General features: G+C 36.4%; 2 protein-coding genes across 4 annotated transcripts in view; both read right to left on the bottom strand.

The window, feature by feature from the left end:
* Aspm (assembly factor for spindle microtubules) overlaps positions 1-6,685 on the bottom strand; it is a 44,920-nt gene extending 38,235 nt beyond the window's left edge. Inside the window, exons 1-3 of the mRNA XM_041648935.1 lie at positions 5,936-6,685; positions 4,076-4,219; positions 2,500-3,931 (exon numbers count right to left, since the gene is read on the bottom strand). Coding sequence (XP_041504869.1) covers positions 2,500-3,931; positions 4,076-4,219; positions 5,936-6,208 — 1,849 coding nt within the window. The 5' untranslated portion in view covers positions 6,209-6,685. The remainder of the gene's footprint in view (positions 1-2,499; positions 3,932-4,075; positions 4,220-5,935) is intronic.
* A 1,401-nt stretch (positions 6,686-8,086) lies between these two features.
* Zbtb41 (zinc finger and BTB domain containing 41) overlaps positions 8,087-22,584 on the bottom strand; it is a 32,327-nt gene continuing 17,829 nt past the window's right edge. For all 3 annotated transcript variants that reach the window (XM_041648253.1, XM_041648255.1, XM_041648254.1), the window contains exons 7-11: positions 21,775-21,870; positions 20,398-20,504; positions 18,959-19,064; positions 17,965-18,053; positions 8,087-14,130 (exon numbers count right to left, since the gene is read on the bottom strand). In XM_041648253.1, the coding sequence (XP_041504187.1) occupies positions 13,472-14,130; positions 17,965-18,053; positions 18,959-19,064; positions 20,398-20,504; positions 21,775-21,870 (1,057 nt within the window). In that variant the 3' untranslated portion in view covers positions 8,087-13,471. The remainder of the gene's footprint in view (positions 14,131-17,964; positions 18,054-18,958; positions 19,065-20,397; positions 20,505-21,774; positions 21,871-22,584) is intronic.

Genomic DNA, 22,584 nt, shown 5'->3' with positions numbered 1-22,584 from the left:
GAGAGGCCTGCACTGGAATTTACATACATAGCTGTGGGACAGGACCACAGCTAAGGACAATTTCAACGTATTTGTCCCAAGCAGTGAAAAATTTAGCAGCATTATTCACTGAGGCCTGTATTGAGCAGAAAGGAAAGATGTGACTGTACAAAGCAAGTGAGAGAGCCTCTTGGGGAGCCGAGCAGAAGCATCACATTGACTGTGTGATTGTCTACACATTAGCAGTCCATCCTGAAAACTGTATACATGAGAATGCATGTGCATAGCTAGCACTCAGAACTGTGACGCAGGATGGCACAATAACTTCTAATAGAAAAGAATAAAAGGGGGCACCAGTATCATAAGAAGTACAGTAGTGATGTAAGAAAAAGCAAAGGTTCAAAGTTATAAATGTTGCTAACAGATGATCAAGTTGATTTAAGAGACAACTACTGTATTTACAATTTGGACGTCATCGATCATATGTCCCTGTAGGCCGTGCTTCAGTCTCCTGCTTCTTTTAAGCAAAACCTGGAAAAACCAACATTCCCTGAGTTATGTCCTTGTCTGTGTATTTTTCTGTGTATGGGTTGTACTTGCATTAAAAGGTGTGCTCTGAAAGGCACTTGTAGTGGCAATTTCTAATTCCTCCTCTGTCTACCAGATGAACCTCAATCAGTTCTGAGTACTCTACAGACACTCCACAGACTTGTCAAGTTCAATGGTCATAGGTGTGTGTGGGGGGACATATTCCATCTGTGGAGACTGAGATAAAAAATACTCCCATAGGCTCATATACTTCAAGGCCTGGTTCAGTTTATATTATTTGGGGAGGTTAAGAAACCTTTCAGAGGTATAGCCTTCCCTGAGTAAGCATATCCTTGGGGCAGGCTGGAGTTTACGTCCTTGTCCCACTTAGTGTGCATGCACTCTCTCTGCTTTATGTCAACAGTTAGAGAAGTGCTCTCTCGACTTCCTGCTGCCGCCGCCACATCTTCCAGACCATGATGGACACTCCCTTCTGAACCATAAGCCTAAATAAAAATTTCCTCCTATGTTGCCTTAGTAACGATATTTTCTCACAAAGGAAAAGTTACTAATATACTATCCTAAAGAGAAAAACATCTGCACTTCTAATTCCTTAAAGAAAATGAGGTTCAGAAGACAAGCTTGAGACACAGTGTCGGGTGGAGCATCAGCTCTATCACTAACTCTATCAACTCTGGGAACTACAACTTTTCAATGTAGCTATTTCCCATCTGCAGAACTGTACTACAGGTAAAACCGACACCGACTTCACAAGAACACTGTAACTACTAATGGAGGACATGGTGAAGCACAGACAACTGTGTCTGACACAGAAGTGCTCAATAAATGTTAGCTACTGCAACCTGACACGAAGGAGAAAAGGACTTCAAACAAAACTGAGGAATAATATAACACAATCGAATGCCAATTTTTTTTTTTTTTTTGTGATTTTCGAGACAGGGTTTCTCTGTCCTGGAACTAGCTGGAACTAGACCAGGCTAGCCTTGAACTCACAGAGATCCGCCTGCCTCTGCCTCCCGAGTGCTGGGATTAAAGGCGTGCGCCACCACCACCCGGCTCGAATGCCAATTTTTCCAGCCAGAAAAATACAGGCAAAAAGAAAAAAGGAAGGAAGGAAGGGAGGGAGGGAGGGAGGGAGGGAGGGAGGGAGGGAGGAAGGGAGGGGAAAAAAAGGGTAAGGATTTAGTAGTTAGAAATCAGGAAGACCTACTAAGACAAGTGAGATTAGCTTTGACAGGTGAGTTGTTGGTTGGAATCTGTCTGGGAAGGACAGGAAGGAAAGCAGGTAAGTGAAGTTCTTCTCAGGAATTAAGAAATTCAAGCTAAATAAGGGAAGGACAGACATGTCGAGAGGGGCTAAGGAGTGGTGGGTGTTGGAAAAGTTCAAAAGTGACGGATCTGGTTCAAGAAGAAATGCTGGAATCAGAGATGGTGACCTACACTTGAGATGCTTTTTGGAAAGCAGAGCCCACAGATGACGCAACTAAAAGGCCAGGTTACTAGAAGACTCTTCCACAAGGAGTTAGAATTCTTCAGATTAGTCACTGGAGAGAGTATCATGAGCCAAGCTCACTTTGAGAATAATTAATTACCCACTGCACCAAGGAAACATGAGTGACAGTCAGAAAGATGAGCTTTGAGCTATTTTTTGTTTGTTGAAGAAGAAAAGAGAAATAATACTTTGAAAATAGATATGAAAAGCAGATATAACAAGCGGAGACCCAAGGTCATTTGTATGCAACATTTTTGAAGCTATAATTTATGCAGAAAATTCATGAACAGAATATGGTATTTAAACTGAGGTAGGATTATAATTATTTCAAAGCACCACATTGCAAGTATCAACAAACCGCTAAAAGTACAAATGAATACAAGCCCATCAATAGCAAATTTACTAATTCAGAAGACTCACTAGAACAGAAAATATGTTCTTCAAGTGCACTTACACTCAAGACGTGAGGGACAACTCACCAGTTTTCTTCTTCAAGCTTGATTTCTCCCAGTTGCTAAAATGTAAAGTGAGTGTTTCTTTCTTTTTGGTTCTTGCAATAGTTGATTGTACAGCTTCAGGAGGAGAAAAATGGATTCGTTTGATTTCACACGGGCCTGCATGTTCTGTAATAGCTGGCTTTCCATTTCTGCCTTCCACGTTTCCATTGCTCTTCCTTTTACGGGAAACTAAAACTGTACTTAAGGGTGTTGTTTCATTTGTAAAGCGCTGAGGTTCACTTATTACTGGCTCTACAACTGGACGGTAAGAATGACAAGTTTTCTCTTTTAGGTTATCCATTTCACCTCCACATTCACCTACCATTCCTGTGAGACATCTTTTTGCATTTGGTTTATCAATCTCCGGTAGCTTTTCTCTGGCATTGGTGGGCTTCCTTTTGGTAACAGTGGCAGAAAGAATTGAGCGTCTCTTCGGTCGCTTATCCTGGTTCTTAAGGGAAGCATCTTTAAACTCAGAAACACTGGGATGTTTTGTAAAATCGCGATTATGGGACTTTATTTCTACAGGGTTTTGTTTTTTGAAACTAACCTTGGGAGTTTCTGAATGCAGATACTCGAGGTCGTATGCCAAACCTTCATTTGTTCTCCGGTCCTGGGAAGTTTTATCTGATAATGCTGATAGCTTACATGTTTGCTGACCTGTGTCTACCATGTTACCTTTCACAAACTGTGTTGGAGATAAAATGGGGTTGACTAAATCTGATCTGAGAGCTTTTGAAAGTCCGTAATTGTCATTTAGAAAAGACTCTGGGCTTAAGATTGTTTGGTAAACTTCACGTACAGTTTGGGATTCCAAACACAGAGACTCTGAGCTTTCTTTCCTAAATGTTTCTGATAATACATTTCTCACTAACCCTAGGCCATTATTAGATTCATAGCTGTTGTTTACAAAAGAATCTGGACTTAGAAAATGGATGTGGCTTTGTGTAATATTCAAAGGTGACGAACAGTTTGGGGCAGGAGGGAGTTTACTAATCCCTTCACTTTGGTCACTAATCCTAGTGGGATTAAGTAAAGGATCATCTGTGACTTCATTAAAATTGTTGAAACTTTTAAAATCTTCTACTTTTAAACGTGCGTTTTTGGATCCGTGAAGAGATGAATAGGCAGTAGGCCTGCGGAGAAACCCTGGCAAACAAGCCTCTTTCTGGCATTCCTTAACAGGGCTGGTAGATGAGTCGGGTATTTTGTTTTCTTCAAGGGATAAAGAATTGTTTTCTGTTGGAGAACAGCACTCGCTCATAGCCAGATTTTCACAGGCCTGCAGTGGGCTCCTAATTCTGTCATCTTTTTGGGAAATATTAAATGCTTCATTAAAACGTTGGCTTTTGGAAGTCCCTTTATTAAGTTTTGAATGGGCTGGAATCTTCTTATTGGTATTCCAAAGACTTCTCTGTAAAAAATAAATGAAAAACACTAAACAAGCTGGAAGCTGTTCTCTACCACTTTTAAACAAGCAATGTTATACATGTCACTTCGCCCCTTCCCTCAAAACCATCCATCCTTCCAGTAAATCACAGAATGGGTAAGACACTACCTTTTTCTTCCTATGCTCTTCTGCATTTCCTAGTAATATAGCCTGGTGCTTCAGGAAATCATTGACAAGAAATGTCACAATCTCCCTGACTCGTCCTTCTTTCACTGGTGTCCAGATAACAGAAACAGTAATTTTTCCTTTAGGCTGAAAGAAGAAAGCATTTTAAATGATTATGATATTATAATTATATAATAATCAAATGCACTATATATAACTTAGTTTAATAACTGATAGTTACCACACCCTAATAGGGTTAAATATTTTCCTATACTAGCTCATTGTAAGAAAAAAGCCACTAGCAACAAAAGTCCACAACAAAATAAAACTATAACAAAAACTATAAAATTATAATAAAAGCTAATTGCACAAAAGTAAAAGAACTGACAATCTACAAGTCATTTTTTTAAAATATTTATTTATTATTATGTTTACAATATTCTGTCTGTGTGTATGTCTGCAGGCCAGAAGAGGACATCAGACGTCATTACAGATGGTTGTGAGCCACCATGTGGTTGCCAAGAATTGAACTCAAGACCTTTGGAAGAGCAGGCAATGCTCTTAACCACTGAGCCATCTCTCCAGCCCCTCTACAAGTCATTTTAATTGAGCTGTTTTAAAAACACAGTTGTGGGGGCTAGGAACCTAGCTCACTGGTAAAGTGTGTGCTTAGACCAACCTAAGTTACCAGGCACGTTGACAGGAACCTTAAGTGCAAAATATAAGCTTTCCTTGAAAGGTAGAAATCATAGGGTATTTTTTAGCCAGCTGATTAAAAATAATAACAAGTTTTCCTCTACAAGCCAGCACTTACCCTTAAAAAAAAAAAACAGCCAGGAACTTTACATCTATTTTATAACAAAACAGAGTAAGTACAAGAATTGGAGAGTAAAGAGTCTTTCTATAGACAGAAATCCAGGCAGCTGTCCATCAAAGAAAGGGAGCAGCAATGGTTTACGGAGACCAAGTGCGGGAACTCCTGATGATGCCGCCCACCGACCTCAGTTTAGCCTTCCCCTGAAGGCTTTCCTTCCAGTTACTGGTTAGTTTGGGCAGAACTCCTCAGCTAATTGTTTTCACAGCTTTTGAAGTTCTATTCCATGAAAAGGACAGTAACCGAATGAAACGCTTACATTGGCAGCAAATTAAAAAAAAAAAAAAGTAAAATACAAAGGTGTGCCCACACATCACATATACACACTGAGAATAATCCTAAGTAAGGATGCTTTTAGGATTTTGTCTGGCTATTTAAGCAAAACAGTTCATTATCGAAACAGAAGTGAAGTCCCACCCAATATAAACATACATATGAAAAATAAAATGCATATTAAAATGGCTAAAAGGAAGGAATTAAAAAACGTTCATCAGTGAACAGCTCCAATCTCAAAACACAGAACGCTAACCTCAAACATATTTTGCAATGACTGCCAAGTCTGTTAAAAACGTGTAACAGAAAACAAAAACAGAAACAAAAAACAAACAAGCAAACAAAAAAAAAAAACCCGTGTAACAGAAACTTTCTAAAATGCTTCTAAGGATGGTATACGCGCTTTGATTCATCATCCCGAGCAAATTACTGTCCACTTTTGCCATGTATTCACAAAAATTATACAGTGCCAAAGCCCATCCACAGTCAAGAGAGGAAGCTGACTTGGTGTTGGGGTCCTATTCTATCCCAGCCCTACCCTGCAAATGGAAGAGTCCCAGAACCAAAACAGGAAGTTGACCTAGAGTCGGATTCCCAGCCCCATATCTGCAGAAGCCCCCACCGTCAAGACTGGGTGGGAGCTGACTTAGTTTTTCTTCGAGTTGCTCGCTGTACGCCAAGGCGGCCACGCCCCGCGGACAAGCCCTCACACCCACCTTCAGCTCACAGCGGCTCGGCACCACGCTGAAGCCCTGGTCTGCGGCCCGCAGCAGGGACAGCTCCACCTGCAGAGGCTCCTCGTGCGGGTTTTGCAGGATCAGAGACCGTGTCCGTGTCGCGCCCACGCGGACGTCCCCAAAGCAGAGGAATGGAGAGGGGCAGAAGTGGCTGAGCAACAGCACCGGCGGGGACGAATCCCCGGCCGCCGGATCCCGGGGCACGCGCCGCCCGCTCTCCTCCAGGTGGTAAGCGGCCGGCCGCGTAGCCATGGCAGCCGCCCGGCTCTGGGCGGTCTGGTACCCGCTGTCCGCGTCCCTCCGCCTTCCCAGAATCCGGGGCTCAGGACAAAGGTCAGAAAGCCGGAGACTTCCAAAGCCCGAGGAAAGTAGACTAGCCGCTTTTGCTTCGGTTCAAATATCTGCCCTCCACCAATGGCAGCAGCGAGAACTGCCTTGCTAGCGCACCAATCAGCGAGTAGATCACCGCCCACAGCTACTAAAGAGCCAATGACTGAGCGACCGCTCCTGGCCAATGGGACCGCCGCGCTTTGTTTAAATGATGGCTTGGCTGTCACGGCTACCTGGAGAGAAGATGAAAAGGCAGCAAAATTCCATGGATTGGCTCAGAAAGGAAACTGCCTCTGTTGTTTTAAATACGCTACGAGGACGGAAAAGAATCATCACTGTATCCAACCCACGGCTGCATATGCTCCAGAATCGCTGAACGCAACTTGTGAGCAAAGGTTCCCGGGAAGAAAAGGCACCTTCAACGCGTACCGAGCAAGGCTGAGAAACTGATTAAAAAGTCAGTGATTGTGGCGAGGTTAGAAACTGGAGGTCAAGTCTAACAGTTATTGGGGAACATCGTTCGCCCTCAATAGCCATATCTTGTCAACCTTTTAAGTGGCCTATTAGTATTGTGACATGTGTAAATTAACTGTAATGTAAAGAGTATTGGTTTTCCAAGTACTGCCAGCATCTGGGGCTATAAAGGGTTTCTCTTTTGCCTTAACATTAAATGCTTCCACCTATTATTTGAAAAGTGTCTTTGAATAATGTAAAAACTTAATCATAGTTTTACCACGTTGGAACATGAAACTTGGGATAACCTAAATCTGTGTCCCTAGGCCATATTTGACTTCTGAATAAACTCTCTGATAAAACGGGACCAAAAGGAGACACTTTTGAGGTGAGAGTTTTGTCTCAGGGCAGTTAATATGCATTTTGCTTTCTTATAACTTGTATGGTTTACCAGCATTTTGCCACACTATCATTAAGTTTGACACTCTTGTGTGCCACACATAACCAGACACAACTGTTAAGTGAGCCGAGAAATTTTATATAAACCATGACTTTTTTTTTTTTTTTTTTTGGTTTGTCGAGACAGGTTTTCTCTGAAGCTTTAGAGCCTGTCCTGGAGCTAGCTAGCTCTTGTAGACCAGGCTGGCCTCGAACTCACAGGGATCCGCCTGCCTCTGCCTCCTGAGTGTTGGGATTAAAGGTGTGGGCCACCACTGCCCGGCTAAACCATGACTTCTTATATGATAGGCCTGCCCAGAATTAATCAGCTTTAAGTTTACGAGGCTGAATAGAGATGTAAAGAAAACTGTTAGCATGTTGTTGGGTTGTTTTGTTTTTTAGACAAGGCCTTGGTCCATAACCATGATCAAATAATGATAACCTATTGAGGGCTGTAACAGAAATGGAGATAAATTTGTAAGGTTCTGGTAGTAGCCCGTACAGGTATTAACATTTTACAGCAAGCATTTCTCCCAAAAAACAGAATGAACCATTGCAGGAATGAGCAGGAGAGAGGTTAAAAGTGTCCATTCTTAGTTTTATAGAGGGTATCATATTTCACTAATAGTAATTTTGCTACACTTTTAGACTTATCTAAAAGCAATATGACTGCTTCAAACAAGTCACCACTGTTACTTGAGTTTATGAGATCTATTAATATATTTAATAATATACATATATAAATAATATTTTAAATGCTATGTAATTTATTAGAATTATAGGTTTCAAAAATGTCCCCAAGATACTTGGTATTCTACTTGCTCATGGTTTTTGTTTTATAGAGGAATGCAGAACACTGCTCCCATACACTGAAAACATTATTTGAAAAGAATCTGGATATGCTTTACTAGGGCCAAATAACTCTTGTTTATTTTAAATATCAAAATAACACAACGAATGAATTCAATATGCAAGATGACAACTACTAGTCACAAGGAACTGAATTTTTGCTACAAAGACATTTATACTTAAGAAACACGAGACAAAGTAGATACTAAACTCGACATTTAACATACAATGGGAAATAATCAATTTTGATATTTTAGATTTTCCTTTGTAATTACTTTTAAAACTGTCCTTAATTAAAAAACAAAAATGATTTGAAACAGAAAACAAAACCATTTCCATTTTAATATACATCATCCCTCCCTTAAACAGAACAGTTTTGACACAACATGGAGCAACTAAATACCCAGCTTGTGTAATGTTTGGCAATCACTCTCGTCAACTGTGATAGAGCTTTACTTACAAGGAGAAAAGTCTGATTGTTGAATAAAGGAATTCTAGAATTACACCACAGGACATTATTCAACTTTACGCAAGCAGGGATATCCAACAGAGAGGCATAGTGACAGTGAGATGTGCACATGCTTTCTTCATTCAAGAGACAGTTCAGAATCTCCAGCAGTAGCACAACTACTGCAATTACTTGGCTTTACTTAAGAATTTGAAACATTTTTATAAAGGTTTTCATCTTTGAATAACATCTATTCTCCAAATAACATCCTTAAATTCTCTCTAAATAAATGGCTGCAGAGACTAACTGGTTCTGGATCTTTCAAAGGACATAGACTTTAGATAAATATACAGCGAGTTAAAACATAAACACACCCCCTACCAAATCATTCCTTCTCTCATCTTCCACACAATCTAATCCTATTGCTTTTATTATTAGTGATCTACTTCCTCAGAGGAAGAGCAGAAAGCATGCTGATACCAAAGGGGAAAGTATCGTCAGCAGAAATTTTATAAGCATGGAAGGATACCAAAAAAAGAAGCACACACAGGGTACTTAAAGGGAAATGTGCAAAAGAAATGAGTAGCATATATAGAACTGTCTAGTTCCTATATGCTGTGTAGAAAATAATCTTCATCCATTATTCACACTAATAGCAGGTAAGATTTAACGTAATTCTACTTACAGATTTAGAAACACTACTTACTCCTTACTAAATAATACATTTTCAGTCTTTTTAAATTTGGCACTAAATCTTAAAATGTTCAAACGTGACTCTGTTGAAAGGGCGTGCTTTTTCCTGAGTCATCAACTCAAGTCTGTTGACTGGGATGCTGGCTGCTCCCTAGGAGCAGCTCTTCTCACACCATCAATCATGCTGAGTCCAGGAAGGGTGAACTAAGTCTTCAGTGCAGAGCTGTGTGCTCACGGGAACAAGTTACTTAAGAGAGCAATCAGAGATATAGAGCGGCATGAGGAGCAGACATACTATTCCTTCTGTCAGATTAGTGACTCCAGTAACTATAAAGGCCATAGAAGAAACTTAAAAAAAAATGTAAATTATAAAAACCAACATTCATTCACACTATCACTTAATGCCAATTTTTCTAAGTTAACATAAAACAATGTAAAATAAAAGGCTGTTGCCCAGCCAGCAGGCAACACAAACATAAGACTCAGAACCAAAAAAGTAAAACAAAACAAGCCATTTATTTACCAGTACACTATAGGTAGTCAAAACAAAACAAAACAAAAAAACCACTACACAACTACACATCTCTGAAAAAATACAAAGTATTCAATCCAGAAAAGATGGTCTAAAAGAACACACTAAAGAATGAATGCTCAAAACGTCTCCGGTCAATAATAAGTTAAAGTGATACGGTAGGAACAACAGTCAAGCTCTTAAATATACCAGGGTAAATGTGTTTAATTAGGCTGTGACTGAGTGAAAAGCAATGGATGGTATTTGTTAGCCCTTAACACTTAGAGTCACTCTGGAAAGGTGTCTCTGACACGCTTTAAAGTTGAGAAATGAGTGTACTGCATTTATGCTACCATCACTTAAAAGGCAGTCACTTTATTAAAGCACCAGTTTAAAATGCTATTTTATTCCTCTTTTCCCCAGCAGTAGAGATCTAAATTAAAGGTCTGCAAACTGTACTGCGTTTATAGTTGCTTGAAGGTATCTTGCTGGCATAAGGAACAAACCCTATGGTTAAGTGGTATTTTAGGCTGCCAAAACTAAAGGAGTTTCTTATAAAAATAACCTCAACTTGATCTTAAAAAAAAATCTAAGGCAGAAATTATTTTTATAACGTAGTGTAAAATATAAGCTTATTATTCCATAGTGTTCATTAAAAAACTGCACCCAACTAAACAGAGAGGAATGAGTATTCTAACTTGTAACTGGTTGGTCAGTGTGACTGACTGTTCCCAGAGTAGTTTCCCTATTTACTTTATACATATAAACACAAACATTTAATACTTACTCTCAGTATTCAAACTAACAATTTATCTTTTAATCTATTATCCAAGGACTTCAACTGTGCTTCTTTGGACAAAGATATAGTCAAACAACAAAGAATTTAAATTCTTTTAAACTATCCAATACCTACTCAAAATCTTTGGTGCATTAAGTCAGAGACAGTAAGTTAATAAATTTCTGTACTCAATAACTTATTCAATTTACAGATTAAGTGCTAACTGTTATCTATCAAAATTTAATTTAAAATAATAAATTATACTCACAAAATTAAATATTCACAATGAGGCTACCTTAGTTGTGAGATTCAGATTTTTAAGCTTAGTTACAAAATGATTTTAGAGCCATAGAAAGGTGAACTAAGAAGATGGGACTCATCTTGTAATTTTTGTGCCAACTTTGAAATTACCCAAAAACATGTTCTTACATTTTTGGAAACTGCAGAAAGCAGGGTAATTTTCCCGTTATTGTGATTTTATTTAGTTCTTCCTAAGTATTAACTGCCTACCTCCAGACTACATCAAGAACAAGAGAAAGTAGTGCCTGACACATAGTGTGCATTCATTAATGCTCTGTCTCCTCCTTCCATTAAATGCCATCTGCCACAAGAGTTAAAATGAGTCCTTTCTCTCTCACATGGAAATACATCATTCCCTTTCTATTTCAGAACTGCTTATAAGGTTCAAATGAGAAAATGTTTTAGATAATACAGTATTCCAGCTTGTCTGCAGTAGTAACTAACTACAATTATACAACTGTATTTCATTTTACATAAGAACTATATTCTTGAAAAGTCCTATGTAAACCAAGTTCTAAAATTAAAACATATATTTAAAGTATTAGAGCATCATTATTAAAAGAACCTTAAATACCTTCAAAACCCAAGGTATTATTTTCACTGTGAAATGTTGTATCCTCCTTTTCTGCCAAAATATACAATATATCATGCACGTAACACACACACACACACACACACACACACATATATATATATATATATATCGTTTGCCTTTTTTGATAAACCCAAATTTTTCTACATTAGCTTATCTCTAAGGCAAAGTATATTTATAGGTATGATCTTTTAATTTCAGTAAGATATTTAGTTAAAAATCTTTATCTCCTTTAGGATAAAAATCATAAATCCATATTCTTGACATTTGATTTGAAAGTCTAGGACTCATAGTGCATCAGAGCCCAGTTCCATCATTAGTCCCCATAAACATTTCCACACTAATAAGAATGCTTAAACAATAAGAAATAATATAAAATTAAGTTTACTGGTTCAACGACAATTACAACCAAACTTTTATAAGTGAGGCAAAACTCGGGTCACCTTTATTATTTATATCAGCTACTTTGGTTAATGCCTCAATTTGCAACATGCTCTTTGAACATTAATATGGCAACTGTTCCTATAAAGTACCTTCATTTCTTAAGTGCTTAAACAATTTCCTCATTATTGATTATGTTTTATTCACTAAAGTTCATTACTTTATGGGTGATATGTTTTCAAAACCCACAGGGGCTAGGCAAGATTTAACAGTTTACACACAAAAAAGTGCTAAAAGCAATTAGGAGTGTAAACAAATTGAAATACAAAAATTTAAAAGCTGCTAATTTCCCAGTAGTTTACATACAAATTGAATGTTAACAGCAAGCCAACCCTGCCTAGTCTAACCTTCAAGCAAGCTCACCAGGAAAACCTCATCCTAGGTTAAGTGGAAACCAAGCTGAAAAAAAAAAAAAAAAAAAAAGCAAAGTGCACATCTTTATAATTCCGGCAGGCTTTTTCTCCAATTAAACTTAATTAGTGAGGTGTTTCTGTGATTGCTATTTCCTTTCAACAAGCTGTCCACTATTATCTCATCCAAACCCAAGAATAAAAAAAAAAAATAGAGACAGATCTCAGAAGGAAGCAGAATTAAAGATTGGGCTTGAGTATATACAAATAGGAGTGTACTTGGCTAAAAAACCAATTGAGCATATTTGAGAATGGGTTTGGCACATTTTCTGACAATTATATATGAAATATCTAGGTTCCCTTTCCCTGTTCCAGCCAGCCAAATGCTAAATCCATTATTCAATTACACTTTCATTTAGTTACAGCTGTCCCTTCTTTACTCATCTAGACGCTGAAACATACTATGAATGTAGAATAAATAGCAAATACAAATGTCTTAAAGGTAGCTAGGTAAAATTGTCATGTTTTTCATTAAAATATATTTAATTAGATAATTTAATGCTAGATCTGTTGGTATTTATTATTCATCATAGTTGAGTATAGGTCCAATTATCTGGATTAAAATAATCATATTTTATTTAGCATCCTAATCTTATACTTGTTAGCTTTTAGCTTCAACTTGTGAAAACCCCAAATATGATGGCAAAAGTAATGGATAGATGACAGCATAGATGTATTAAGAATTTCTTACATAATATGTAAGAAATTGCAAATCTCAATCTTGAAAATCTGAATGAAATGATATTTAATTAAAAATTTGCAATGTTGACATATGCTTACATTCCTTTCTATAGGCTACATGGTTCTTAAAACTCCATAGTAATGGGAGAAAAGAGATAACTAAAAGTAAACTTTGGCTTGGGGCTCACACCTGGTTGGCTAAGGCAGAAAGATTGCCACAAATTGAGGCCACCCTGGGCTACAGTCTAAGACCCTGTCTCAAAAAAAAGGGGGAAAGAAATAGAAAAATTCCATTGATGATTTAAAAAAATACCTCCACCATTGTCAGCAGCTAATAATCTGAAATTTAAAAATCCATTCAAAATTAGTACTAAATAATCTTTTAAAAAAATCATACTTCAAATATTATGTCAAAATGTGTCCAAGTATTCAGTCAATAGAAATAAATTTTTCTTGATTTGAAGCTGTTCTGAAGACTTGAGAAATTAGGGGGAAAAAATGGAAAAAAATAGCAGCCCTACTAATTGAAAAGCCAGTGAGTAGCTTCTGGCTGTCAGCATATAAGCATCAAAAGGTCTATGGAATGTTTCCTCATGAGCGATGCTCACTACTGGACATATTCTGGACAGTAGTTGTGCTATCAAGGCCCAATAATGTTCCAAGGTAAGACGGTTCTCTAGGATCCAGCATCTGGTCAGGTCGGACTGGGTGCACTATGTTTGCAGGCTGAGGAGTAAGAGTGTATTTTTCCAGAAAAGCTAGATCTGCTGCCCGTGGATAATCAGTTGGCTGCGGCTGTGGTGGCAGCATTTCGTGAGATGGTGGGGGAAGTGTAGTGGTATGAGGCACCAGGTCGCTGGATGTGTCAGGCATCTGGACTGGAACCAACGTTACGGGAACACATACTTCCGCAGACACATTCTGCAGCATAGTCTTGGCTTCTGGCTGATAAACTTTGGGCTGGTCCAGATACTGTTTTGTTTCTGCTTGAAAGATCTTATCATCAGATGAGTACTCTATTGTTGGCAAAGACACAAGTTTCTCCTCAGAAGTACTGAGAGAATCCTCAGGAGACTTTATACCATGAACATGGTCAATGTGGTATTTCAGCTTGTCTTTCCGCTTAAATGTTGCATTACAGTGTTGACAGTTGAAAGGTCGGGCATCAGAGTGAATAACCAGGTGTTTTGTTAAAGTTTTCTTAATTCTAAAAGACTGATTGCAAATTTGACACTTGTATGGTTTTTCACCTGCATGAACAAAAATAAAATTAATGTATAATGTACCCTTTGATAAAGATGGTAATTTAAATAGCAAATTTATCACATGCATACCTGTAAAAACAGTAGTATTTTATGCTATCATAAATGAAGACAGCCTATCAAGCTCATAGAGATAATGAATTAAACATCAAAATGATCTGGGCTTAAGTCCTGGGTAAACCATTTAGTAGCCAAACTTTTAAGCCCGGTTCCCTGTAATGTAGAACAACAAAAAGTACCTATTCTCAGTATGTTGTTAAGTGCTTAATAAATCTTGTTGCTCACTATTACTTTATTACTACTGAAAATTAAAATAAAGGTTGATTAAACTAAAAACATTTGATTTACAAATTATGTAAAAAACAAAAGAGCAACTCTAATTAACTTTTTAGGAGCGGGGAGCTGAACAAAAAGTAGTAACATTGGTTTCTACCATGCGATCAAAACTTTTAACTTTCATTGGGGAAAGAATTAAGAATATCAAATCAGTTCTTAATTCTTCTGCAGTCAGGTTCTTACACTATAGTCTTATTTTGCTTTTTTATTTTATTTTTTTAAAAATCCTATTAAAGCCAAAGTGCTAGGCAGAATAATAACACCTCGAAGGTGTGTGTGTTCTAATCCACTGAAGCTATGAATATGTTATTTTACACAGAAAATAGGCTTTGCAGTGTGCTTAAGACTTTGAAATGGGTAGATTGATTAAATTATCAAGGGGGCCAAGTAAGTACAGAAGACCTTAAAAAGAGGCTGATAACTAATAAAGGGTAAGTCGGATATGACAGAACTCATCTCCAAATTGCTGACTTCGAAAATAGAAGAGAACAAGGGGCCAAGAAAGGTGAAAGCCACAAGTGATAGCTGCATTTACCAGGCAGAAGGTGGAGAGCAGGAGTAACACAGGAAGGGGACAGCAAATGCTAGGAGTGCTTAAGCTTGTGCTGGGGATGCAGCAGTAGCAGAGCACTTGCATCAAAAGTATGAGGCCCAGGATTCAGTTTCAAGAGCCCCCTCCACACCCTAAAAGCCCTTATATGTCCCATGTACTATTAAAATTGCTATAAAATTAAAATCTATACAACACATGTAAGAAATAGAAGGACATTAAAGGCACTTGAGCACCCTGAAAAGTTATGATCTTATCTATTTTTCCTAGAAAGCAGGCATTAATCTAGAAAAAAAAACCACCCATAAAACAAGAAAAGAAGGTAGACTCACCACAAAAATAAAGATGAAAAGGGAATAAACATAATAAGATTATATTATATAAAATTGAAGCAGAAAAAATTAATTTCTGGTAATGTAAACCAAAATAGCCATGTCTTTCAAGAATGTTACCTCTTAAGAGCAGTCATGAAGGAAACTTTTAACAGCCTACTACTGTTCTATAATTTGATCTGCGTAGTGACAACACTGATGAATTTATCACAAAAAGTATACTGGGCTTTTCATTAAGATTTGTGCACTTTGTGAGCTATCTTCAACAAAAATAGTTTATAAGAAAATATATGTTGAACTTCAAAAAAAAGAAAGAAAAAAAAAAACCCAAACCGAAAATCAAGCCCTAAGCATCTTGTCATCCTTATGCCAATTCTAACTAATCCACTACAATCCAACAAGGCCACTGTGAGGAAAATGTATGCATGCACGCATGCATGTATTCTGAGGACTGCAAAAGCCAAAGATATGGGAGAGAATTATTTCTCAACTAACTTCCCTCATTTTTGTAATTGAAAGCAAGATTAGACATTAGTCATAGGAAAGCATGATAAATTCAAGCTGAAAATGACCTATATTGTACCCTATCTGTAGAAATGATGTACTCAAAGATCACAAAAACTAAGTAAGGAGATCCTGAAACCCAACAACATGTGATGCCCTAAGGATTTAAAGACTTAAAAATAATCTAGAGAACAAAATTGTTAATTGTCTGTATATGTATAGATATTCATGTGGGTACAGGTGTGTATTTATATGTATGTGAATGTCAGAAGTCAACTTGGTCCAGTCTGTTTTGGGAACATTGGCCTGAAGTTCTCCAGGTAACCAAAACTGGACTTGGGACATGCCTGTCTTCATTTCCCTAACACCACTTCCCCTGGTAAAATTATAAGTGGGTACCACAGCACCAGCTTTCATATATGGGTCCTAGGAATCAAAATTGGGTCCTAGGAATCAAAATTGGGTCCTAGGAATCAAAATTGGATCCTTCTGTTTGCAAGGCAAGGACATAATTGATCTCCCCAACCAGGACAACAAAAACTTTTTGGTCATCAAAGGGGCACTGCCAGTCACTTCAATGAGGATGGTTCAATATTCTTCACCATTCTCTAGTTGAACAAACCTATAAAATTACTATATAATTGGTAATTCCTCCCCCTCATAAAGTTAGGAATTTATTTTCTGAATAAGGGGTCTCTACCCAGTAAACATTAAGAGCTCATTTCTGTAATGTGTGTTGATAAGCTGACACTTGGGATATTGTCTTCTCAATGATCATCATGTGATGTGGGATTCCCCTCTACACAAAATATTAACTCTCATACACAGATAACACGGGGTTATGGATTTAAGAAACCATGTGATCAATTTTTGAAAGAGTTATTTTTGTCAAGTCCTGTTTGGGTCTCAGTAAGTCAAATCTAGAATGATGGCTGCTTTTATGGCTTTACTGAACACAGATGCAGCTACTTGTAATAATACCTATGGCTACTCGTGTGGTACAGCAACATAGGCCAAACAGTGACCAAACTATAACCAAAACACTCTGGAGTATCTATTTACTATCTGGCTCTTTACATATACTTGCTGGCCTTTGCTTTAGATTATTTCTTCCCCTTATATTCCACCAGGGCTACAACAGTTGTTTTACTTTACGGTACGGTTTATTCCTCAACTTTCAAAGAATAAAAGGATATCTTAAATTCACACCACGTATAAAATAATCAGATATAATTCAGCTGCGATGGATTAAACTATCAATAAGCTCAATTTAATTTTCTGTGGGTTCACCATCTATTTCATGAGATCTATATGCTTTTTACTTATAATCGAGGTGAAAAACAGCATTAACGAAGTTTCTTCAGTTTATACCCCTAAGTATGCACTCCTGAAACTTGTTCATTGGAAGTATATAATTTTGCTTTTAGCAACATCACTGCAAAAGTAATAAATCTTTACTGGAAACTATTTAATATTTAAAATTACCCAAATTAAATTACTTCCATTCTAGCATTCATGAGATAATTTGTCTCTTTCAAAATAGCAGCATAAAATATACAAAGTGAGAATAAAGCAAAGAAGTTTTAAGTACATAAACATATTTCTTGATTTAAGAAAAAAATAAACCTTCAATTTTAGTATAGGAGGGAAAATGAAGCCCATACTTCATTCTGCATGGGCTAGTGGAATGCATCAAAAGCAAAAAATACTACTAGAGCGGCCTGTGGGCTACAAGCAGCTCTCTGAGGAAAGAAACCTATACATTACAACCTGATGGGAGTGAGTCATAAATGTATGCATAAACTCTTTCGAAAGAAGAAGATACCAGCAACAGAGGCCTAAGAATCCTGACAAAGCTCACAAAGGAGAACCATAGGGCAAAGAAAAGGAGAAAAGAGTACTAAAGCTTGGGCTATTCACCACAGAAAATAATTTCCCAAATTCTTCAAATTGAGAAGAAAGCAAAAATGCTGCTTATTCATGACATGAACTTTAATAAAAATACTGTTTGTAAATATTTCAGTTAGGAATAACACATACGAACATGTTGTACTATTAAATAACTACACAAAGACCTGCATTGATTACCCTTAACTTTACCTGAATGTGTCCGAAAATGCATTTCCAGACTCGATTTTCCTTTAAAAATCTTCTTACAAACATCACACTGATGAAATGTTGCTTTATATCTAAGAAAGCAAATGGTTCATCTATTTAAGTAATAATAAAAAGTAACTGACAACTCTAAAACTCTACAGACAAATGTCGCATCAATAAAGCATACAGGCCTGGAGGAATAGGGTACTTTTAAACCCAGAGCTAGCCTCACGGGTCTTTCTCCATTTATATTTAACAGAACTTTTATAAAGACACTTGTAAGAATAAAACTTCAAAATGTCTTAAATCAGCCCAACTTTTAATTAGTTATTAAATACACAAAGGAGAGAATACAGAGAAAAGAATAAAAAAGCCATCAATACTGGACAAAATGGGAAAGAGGTTTAGAGCATAGAATTTGTGGTAACAGAATATTCTACATTGTGATGGCAATGATGATTACCAGACTGTACAAAGAGTTTCACCTGAAGTAAATTTAAGTCAGTTAATTGAAGAGATAGATACTGAGCCTGACTAAATGAAACTGAAATAATCTCAAAAGCTGCATTCATTGACGTTGGCATGGCTCTCATTAGTTTACCTAAAGAAATAAAATGTGAATCTCTTGCTTTTATTACACACAAATATAAGTAATCTATAAGTCCAAAAGTTACATAGTTAGCAGCACAGTGGAATGTCTAACAAATACTGTTAAGGTCAAAATCAAATTTTAATTGTCAGGACTATGACATCTGTAGAATGAGTAGCATTTAAATGTAAGTCAATGTCTAACACTCCCTAGCCTTTGAGTAATAACATTGCTCGTGTGTGTGTGTGTGTGTGTGTGTGTGTGTATTTTTGAGACTTTCGAGGAATATAGAAACCAAAGAGAGACAATTAACCTACTGCAAATTAAACAGAATAACCAAAAAGTGTGAGTTGTTCTCTACCCATGATGCTGCCAGCAGTAGTAAAGAGGAAAGCTGCATCCACTCACTTTTGCCACACCTTCTCCCCTAGATGCACACTCTTGTAGTGAACCGTAAGATGGTCCCTCCGACCAAAGCACTTCCCACACTCTTCACACTGATGAGCCTTCTCACCTGAAAACAAAGGCCCACATATTTCTTTTAACATAACAAACATTTAAGTTTTTTCTTTTTTTCTCCGAAATAATGACCAAACGGTAAGTTCTTTTAATGGGACACCAAGAAAGCAAAGCCACCCTTTTATCTGGGTTATTTCCTTTATAACATTTATTCAATTATCTTTCCCAAAGAACTCAAGCCTAATTTAATGAAAGTGAATATTTGATCACATGGAAAAATTAGTAACCTTACATGGTAGACATCTAATCTTACCTTTCAATGTAGCAGAACAAGATAAATAACTTCAAACCCAGGATATTGATTAGAAATACATAACTAGATATGAAATACCACAAATAAACATACATTAAATTTAGATGAACTATTTCACTATTTAGAAAAAGGACCTGAACATTTTCAGATCTTTGTATTTTTAAAATATTTTCATCTATAGGGATTTCTAACATTTGCAATGAGCCAAAATATAAATACCATGAAAAGTCCAACTGATTACCTAGTATTATACTGCCACGCAAAGGCTGATCACTGTCTCAATACCAATGCACAATTAATACATGTGACTTCTAGAATTACAAACTTAGAATGCCCTTACTAGAAATGAAAATGCACAATCTCAATTAAAATGTCATCAGATCTTTAATCTCTTAGAAGTAAGGATAGCTGCAATTTGCCTGACTATGATCATTAAGAAAGCCATCTGTCACACTTCATACTTCAGGACTGTCTATAATACTGATGATAATCACCTGTTCTACTGTGCACATAGAGATGGCTCTTTCCCATTACTGTGCTCACAGAGTTGGCTCTTAGCATTTCCTGAACATCAATCTGAGACAAAAACATGAAAGAAATCCCCAGAGTACAAAATTACAATGAAAATATCTGAGAAACTGGTCAGGACTACAAAGGTGTTCTTTTCCAAATATAAGGCTTCAAAATCCACTACAACATAAACTTGAATACTCAGTTATAATAATGTCACTTTAAACCAAACTTTCACTAACTTCTCAAATATAATCACAGTGAGAAATACTGTCCTCTCTTCAGGGATGTACCAATAGTATTGCTGCATACATCAGCATAATATGCAAATTATAAACTTTGAGAATTTATTCAAAACTAAATTTTAAAATTTCAGTAAACATGCTATGATTATTTACCTATTTCCAGATGCTTTTACAAAACAGGTCTTAAAATCATCATTATAAAGGGGTAATCAGCAAATGTCAACTATTAAAACCACAGCTAGCAAAAATAGAAAGTGCTATTATGTTCTCTACAGTGTTTTTAAATAGTTTTGGAAAGAGAAATACAAAATAAAACTTACCTGAATGTATTTTCTTGTGCTTTGTTAGGTGGTCGTGGCGAATAAATGTCTTTCCACACTCATCACACTCATATCTCTTATCATCGTGATGTACTCTTAAGTGCAGCCTATAAAGATAAAAGAACACAGACTGCTCAAACTGGTGTGGAATGATAATGCTTGATAATGATTTAGTGATAAAAAGAATGAAAACAGGCTGGATGCTCAGCACCCTCATGTATCATTTGCTCTGCACGTAGGACTTTAAGAGTCCTTCTGTCTTTTAAATAAGATCTTGAGGTTCCTATTCACTTTTCCCAAAAGGGCACTTCGAAATATGCATTTCCCATATAATTCTAAATACTTCCTAAGTTCTTAGATATTAAATCTACCTCACAGACTCTTCCAAATATTTGTGGATGTTATTGATCTGAGTCTCAAGAATATATTTAAGGAATTAGAATTGTTCAAATGGATAAGTATATAAATAACTACAAGATAATGACAGCTACTGATTGATAGTAACAACTGATGATTATATTACTCTGGAAAAATGATACTATATACAAATTGATAGCTGACAAATCACAATATTTTAAAAGACCTTAGGCTTATAAAAATAATATTTTAACTACCTCACACTAAAAAATGGTGCTTTAAATTCAAAGATAAACAATAAAAGGTTTAGATTATTGAAATTTACCTAGTTTGACTCACTTTTACTCCTACAATGTTTTGTGTATACCAAAGTAAAAGGAACAGTCTTTCCACTCAAGTTTCTAAAATAAGTGTTGACTTTATATTAACTAAAACAGCCAAGTGGCTAGACAAAATAATCTCTTTACAGTTAAAGAGATAATAAATGAAACTATTACTATTAAAGCCATAAGATTATAATTCTAGAATTAACTAAGAAAAATTACAATCATACATATTTCTTAGTAAATACCTATTTAGGGAGAAATTCAGAACCTTCAGTTACAGTCATTCAGACATAAGACAAACAAGTAACAATGCACAGAAGGCCATCTAAAACTGAGAATTCCAGAATCCTTAATGTTATTTCCATACTAAATATATTCTTCTACAATGAAGGATGAAGAAATAAATAAAAAAAAAAAACTTGGAACACCAGAGTTTTAATACTATTTTCACCCAAAGACAAAATAATTTAATATTTAAATAATGAACATTTAGTAAAGACTCTGGTAAAGTTGATAATGAGGAAATATTCAATGTTTTACACAGAGAATAGAAATTAAAGAGAAATCAGTAAAAATTTTTCCCAGATGCATATGAGTCTAAGAAAGGATTTAATTGAACAAACCACTTATAATAAAATAGAATTAAAACAGACCTGTAATTTTATCTCATTTAATACAAGGGAAGATAACTTACCTGTATGAGCTTCCATGACGAAAACTCTGCCCACATATACTACAAAGATGAGGTTTTTCTCCACTATGTATTCTTAAATGTTCTTTCAAGGTCGTCCTATGTTTAAAAATTTAAAACCACATATAATATATATATATATATATATATATATATATATATATATATTCCAGAGTTATTAATCTCATATTTTCTGATATAGGTAACAAATTATATTCCTTTTGCCAATATACATACTAAATGCAGAGTTCGAACTCCTTATTAAAACAGAGGACTACAGTTTAGCCATTCCTTCAGCAAGCACTTTGCTAGAACACTTGGAGTTCTTTTCAAGTTTTTCTACACACCTAAAGGTCTGAATCAGGATGGACAAAGTTATTTAGGGAGAGAGTAGTAAAAAGAAGTGTCCCTGACTTCTGGTGGCTTTTCCAACCGCCTTGGTTTGGTTGTCATGTCAATCTATCAGATGACTTGGAAAGGCAGAACATGAGCTGAAGCTCTGCCAGCAGACGGTGCTCATCGACAAGAACCACCAAGCCTGACAGCGGGGGGAAAACCCTGCAGATATTTCTAAACTTCTCTATAAAAACAATTAGCATCAACATAGAAGTGTTACCTTCATTTTGTTCTGTTTTTCCTTCTTGGCTCATTTGATTATTTTGTTTTAATATTGGGGAAAATAAATTCATAAACCACCTAATAAATTTATAATTTTCTAACCTATAAATATGATTTCATATTAAGAGGCATAATGATTTTCCAACTTTCCTACCACATTCATAATTTATATTAAGAAATTAGCATTTCAGCCGG

This window comes from Microtus oregoni, unplaced genomic scaffold (assembly GCF_018167655.1).
Source record: "Microtus oregoni isolate MIOR12 unplaced genomic scaffold, Mior012 000003F_ref0000135, whole genome shotgun sequence".
NCBI lineage: Eukaryota > Metazoa > Chordata > Mammalia > Rodentia > Cricetidae > Microtus > Microtus oregoni.
Note: the sequence above shows the minus strand (reverse complement) of the source record. Positions and strands in the feature narration are given on the sequence as shown.